Source organism: Halyomorpha halys, unplaced genomic scaffold, assembly GCF_000696795.3.
Source record: "Halyomorpha halys isolate HHAL.00 unplaced genomic scaffold, Hhal_1.1 Scaffold141.1, whole genome shotgun sequence".
In the NCBI taxonomy this organism is placed as follows: domain Eukaryota; kingdom Metazoa; phylum Arthropoda; class Insecta; order Hemiptera; family Pentatomidae; genus Halyomorpha; species Halyomorpha halys.
The window spans coordinates 449,769-455,805 of record NW_027111321.1 but is presented as its reverse complement, the minus strand read 5'-3'; the positions used below and the strand labels follow the sequence as shown (position 1 = coordinate 455,805).

The following is a 6,037-nucleotide window of genomic DNA, read 5'->3' as shown; positions in this document are numbered from 1 at the left end:
CTAATTTATTCATTTCAGCATCCATCTGCTGACAAAATTAATTTAAAGATGATTTAAAGATGTTAACTTCTTACAGTACAGTTCTCTAACAATAATCTAAGAAACAGAGCTTCTAAGTACCAATTTCCAATTAAAAGTTACTTTTAGCAATAACGATATTACACTAACAGTTGCTTAATTGGTCAACCGATAGAACTGAAATTTATTTGCAAGCTAAATAATTTTATTGTGAGTGATTTCAAAAAGAAAATATATTTTTACCCAATCAGTTAGTTAGCTCTTTGTCAAATCAAATCAACAAATTGGCAGGAATGTTGAAGTTCATATATAGAAAGTCAAATCTAAAACAATAATATTAATATATATAAATATACTCCAGTAAATTTTTTTTTTCTCATAGCCACGTCCTACAGTAATAAAAAGCTTTTCTTTTTTTAAAGGAATTTTCTTAACTAATTATTAGGCATTACAATGCATAGAATACAAATCGAGATTAATAAATTAATTAGGAAAATTTAAAAAATAAACACAACCGGAAAAATAATTCAAAACAACATGATAGCCATGAAAAAATATATGATTTGTGCTATTAACGAAAAATGAGATACATAACTTTATCTAATATGTAACTATAATCAAATAAATACATAAGACAGAATTAATAACCTTAATAATAAATACTATTTTTAAATTATTAAAAACTGATATTGCTTTTTGGTCAAAAATTAAGAACTAAAAAATAATGTAATATATATGAATGATTGACTGTATTTTTCAAATTATAAAGAACATGGTTGGTGGTGCGGTCAAAAAGGAACAAAAAATAGTTAACTATTTATTTGCTGACATTTTGGACCACTTTGTAGAACTTCATACGAACTGTTCCAGTTGGAAGATATCAAAAAATTCAAACAGTCACTGTTTTGATATCTTTCAACTGAAACAGCTCTGGTGAAGCTCTACAAAGTGGTGTGAAATGTCGGCCAAAAATAGTTGTTGACAATTTTTTGTTTCCTTTTGACTGCACCCCCGACCATCTTCTTTATAATTTAAAAACACAAAGGTTCTTTATCCATTTTCTCTTCTAGGACATTTCAGAGATACTGTGTTTCCCTTTTCAGCTTCTATAATTAACTGTTTTGTAAAAACAGTAAATTATAATGCAATTGTAATTTTTAAAAATTTGTAAAAAGTGTAAGTCATGTGATAAAACAAATTGATTTTAAAATTATTGAAAACTTCTCAAAATTTATGCACATTAGTTATTAAAGCCAAAGCACCTGTTGTAATATGTTTCTCGTTCGAGTAATCTCAACTTGTAAACCTAATTAGGTTTACATGTATACATAATCTTTTTCTGTCAATTATATCCGATTTTTAATTTCTTATCTATTTTTTAGTGTTCATATTTATTTTACAGGTCTAGAACCAAAATCTTATGAAGACAAAGTTCGCAGCAGTTGGATTTGGTCTGATTTAAAAGCAGTCCGTAACTGTAGGCCTTCATTCCATACTCCGTTGGGGCTCATTGGTGGCGTGGCCTATAGCGGGGCTTCTATCATCCTTGGAGGAAGGGAACCTTGGACTTTGTCCCATGGAGGTATTGTTATTTTTTATTTTTTTAAATTTATTTATTTATTTATTCAGCAAAGTAGGTGAACATCTGAAACCGAGCTACGTAAAAATCATTTAAAATTTTGTTTGTAAATTAAAAACTTATAAAGATGGTTTTTTAGCGTCCCTGGGAATGGTATAAGGTAATCATTTGCAAGGCACTGACCAGCAAGTGGTGCTACTGCAGAAAGTGAGGGGCGACATTAACTTCTGGGTGCTAAACCATCTTCTGTGTTAGGCACGACAATTTAACCAGTCAGGTTGAAGTCATGGCAGGGAGGGACAGTGTAGAACTGTTGATACAGGTGCAACGAGAGAGCTGTAACTCGGAAGATGTAGCCTTGGATTGGTTAGTGGAAAAGGCATCTAAAATTCAAAATAATCTTAAAGTTTTTTTAAATTTGATGATTAACATCCTGTCACATTTTAACAGTCGAGTGGAAGTTTTAAGGGACATTGTTTATACCTTCTATGATAGGATCAAGGAGTATTGGATGAAGATGGAAGGGATTCCATATCTCATACGAGATATTGTAAAAGAAATACTTCTTAATGAGGATGTTTATGGCATGATCGCTATTGGCATTACGGAAAGGATGTTGCTTAGGATCATGGAAGATAGTGACTCAGAATTCTGTAACTACTGCAGAATTAAAGATTCCTATGGCACAACTAACAGGAGCCCCTCTTCCTAGTCATTTCTGATAAATGGATGGGTTATCTGCAGGTAACTAACTTATTCTAACCGGAGTAGTGGGGTTAACTTTCATTAGGTTGGGCCACCAAGAAATAAAAGTCAACCTTCCATGCCGGATTATAATCGGATCAAGATGTCTCCAACTCCCTTGGATATATATGGCCTAACACCCTTAAGTTGGCAACAGCAATGGTTCAATCCTAGCTTGGATTTGCTGACTTATACTTCACAGCGGTTCTAAGAAAAGAAGAAACTCTACCCTCCTTTTGTGATTAGAATATGTCGATTACCTTTAAGATAAACCACCTCCTCCCCCCCATGTCAGAAATTACTAGATAGGATGTCAATTGGTCGGTAGCAGAATGATAAATATACAATGAAATATTTATTAGTAACACTTTAAGTCATTTGAGTACCATGGAGGATGTAATGGTTTATAAGCTAGAACTTCACTATTTTGAAATTATTTCCTTAACTATGACTAATGATTTAATTTATTATTTATTTATTTTCAAGAAAACCCTCATACTTCTTCTTACTACATTTATTCCCATATTTTAGATGACATCATGCACGAACTGTCCATTATCCAAAGATTTTTTTAATTTATTTATCAGCAAAGTGTAACTAATGGTACCATTTAGTAGTCCGTCTCAAAATCACATATAAATATTAAATAATAAACATAAAATATAACTTATAATGAAGATATTGAGGTGAAAAGCGACTTCCTTTAGAATATTATAAATACTTCATATTTTCTCATACAATTGTAGCATTTAATTTAACCTTTATTATCCATGTTATTGATAAATACACTCAATTTTATCTCATAATCCATTTTATCATATATTTATTTCCTTTTCAAAATTTTGTCTTCATAGTTATATAATTAAAAATTTTAGATACCATTGTTTACACAATATCATTCACTAATGATACATTCATATGTCTCTTAAGCACATATTAATGTTAGGCAGATGAACGTATCATTAGTGAATGATATTGTGTAAACAATGGTGTATTAAATTTTTAATTATGTAATTATGATATATAATTTTGAAAAAATTGGATATATTTGACTATAAGGTATAATCGAGTATATTTTTTCATTAATTATATACATAAATTGTTGATAAAGGTTAAATTAAATGTTATAATGATAGGAATAATAGTATTATAAGATGGGAAATGCCCCAAAACGAATTCTAAAGGAAGTCTCTTTTCACTTCAAATTCTTAAATAGAAAATGAATAAACAACTTCCTAGAAAATAAAATAGAACATTTGTTTGTAACACTTTTAATTATCAGGGATATATTGGTGAGGAGAAGATGGTCAGAGGGTAGGTTCAGTAGAAATGTACCCAAATATGTAAGTGTAACTTATTTTATTTGTGCTAACATTTCAGTATAAATTTGTAGCCTTCATCAGAGCTTAAACACAAATAAAAGCAAAAAACAGAAACAGTGTAACAAGATAATTAAAAAAATTACAAATAATACTGTAAAAAAGTAATTTATAATACAGGCATAGTAAGAACCCCTACTAGTTAAGTAGCTTGCCCATAGATGTCGTTTCTTGCTCTTGAATTGCTGGTTAAGAAATAATAATTTCGAGTTACATATTTTGAAACGGTTTTCCTTAAACATGAACAATTGTCCTGTCAGATTCAAACTTAAATTAATTAAATGTTGATTTCAAGTCGTGCTACTTGCTCACTTGTTAAATGAGATAATTTAAGTCATTTTAATTTGATTTTAACTGTATTTAAGGAGATGATCCTTGAACACATATTATTAATTCTAAAGCATCTTTTATATGTATAAATGATTGACTGTATAATTTCAAATTATGAAGAAGATAGTCAGGGGTCTGGTCAAAAGAGAACAAAAATAGTTAACAAGTATTTATTTCCCAACATTTCGCCCCACTTTGTAGATTTTCATCAGGGCTGTTCAAGTAATCAGCTTTTGAGACTTTGCTGTCTACAAACAAACAAACTTTGCTGTCAACTGTTGACAATACAAAGTCTCAAAAGCTCTTTACTTGAACAGTCCTGATCAAGCTCTACAAAATGGGGCGGAATGTCGTAAAATAAATAGTTGTTCTCTTTTGACCCTGACAACCCTGACCATCTTCTTCATAGGTTAAAACATCTTTAGTGTAGTTATCAATCAATTAGGTTTTCCATTGCTTTGGCTTAATCCTTGAACATTTTTCACTTTACTAATATCACCATTTTGATTTTCAGATCCAGATTACAGCAGACTGAAGCCTGCAAGTGAGGTTAAACAAATCGAATATCCTAAACCAGACGGAGTGATCAGCTTTGATCTCCTCTCCTCTGTCGCACTGACTGGAACTAATCATGAAGGCGACCAGCCTCCTCACCTGACACTGATGGACGACTCGGTTCCAGTTACTAATAATTTAGCAATTTATGATGGTCCTGAAGGAAGGTTTTGCCCGGCTGGTAAGTACTTATTGTGTATGATTACATTTAAAATTCTCTATATATTAATCAACAAGCATTATCAGTTCAACTAAAAGTATTCTTCTTTAATTAACATTATCGTAACAACATTAATTACGATAAAGAAAATGTCTTATACAAAATTGATCTCAATACAACAGCATTTTCTTCACATAGCATTAAATTACAACATAAATTAAATTTTGAAAACCTGAAACCTGAAATTTTGAAAAGCCTATATAGAGCAAGTAGAACTTGAAATGATTAGTGGCAATATCTATCATTAAAAACAACAAAAGCTATAGAATAGACATTGGTCATCAATGATTACATTATGAAAATATTATAATTAAAATAAAAATATTTTGACCAAAAATATAGTAGATATTGCAGTTTACGTAGAATAGAGATCTAAATGAACAACACAGATGACCAAGTACAAGATAAAATAGAGCAAGTGTGAAATAGTATAACATATATAAAATATTCATAATACTCATAATATAACATATTTTGAAATGAAATTTATTTTAAAAGTAACAATAATTTTAGAAGATAAGGTCTTGAACTGAAAAAAATTAGGAAACCCAGCTTAGCATCAGGGTTGGCCAGCCTGCTAGCAACTACTGACTAGGTAGAGAGATAAGGGCCACTGACCCGGCGTTTGTATACAATTCTGGTGTTATTAATACCTCTGTAGCAAATATTAACGTACTAATACCAATGGTTACAATAGATACATTTATATATATTTATAAAACGGAGACAATTTTTAAACATATATTGGCCGCAACAGGTATACTTGATATTATCTTATGGAAGGTTTGCTAATCGTTGCGGCCAAAGACACACACATGTATAATATGAAATGTAAATATTGAGTATACATAGAATATGTTTATAAACTGTAAATCAGAATAGTGTGTTGAATTGTGTTTATGCATTAACTGCGTACACAACACAGTGTGTATCAGCCAGGATGCCTGGACTAATCCTGCCCATTGTTACCATGGAATCATATTTTCCCTCGCAACAAGGTAAAAACCGCTCCCTGGTGAGGTAATAAGGGTCCTAGATGTAAAGATTCACACATTCTACCAGTAGCTGAGTCATCAATATCATCTCATTTTATTATTTTATGGACAGTTGCAGAACAATCTTTCACTTTTTTTTTTTTGTATAAACCTTGTCTTATTTTCATTTCAATTCTTTATTCTTCTTTTCTATTCTAATAGTGTTATACTATCCCAC

General features: G+C 30.7%; 1 protein-coding gene across 1 annotated transcript in view; it reads left to right on the top strand.

The window, feature by feature from the left end:
• The window catches only part of Etf-QO (electron transfer flavoprotein-ubiquinone oxidoreductase), a gene marked incomplete in the record, with an annotated part of 29,311 nt that overhangs the window by 21,417 nt on the left and 1,857 nt on the right, over positions 1-6,037 (top strand). Inside the window, 2 exon segments of the mRNA XM_067049343.1 lie at positions 1,421-1,600; positions 4,565-4,786. Coding sequence (XP_066905444.1) covers positions 1,421-1,600; positions 4,565-4,786 — 402 coding nt within the window.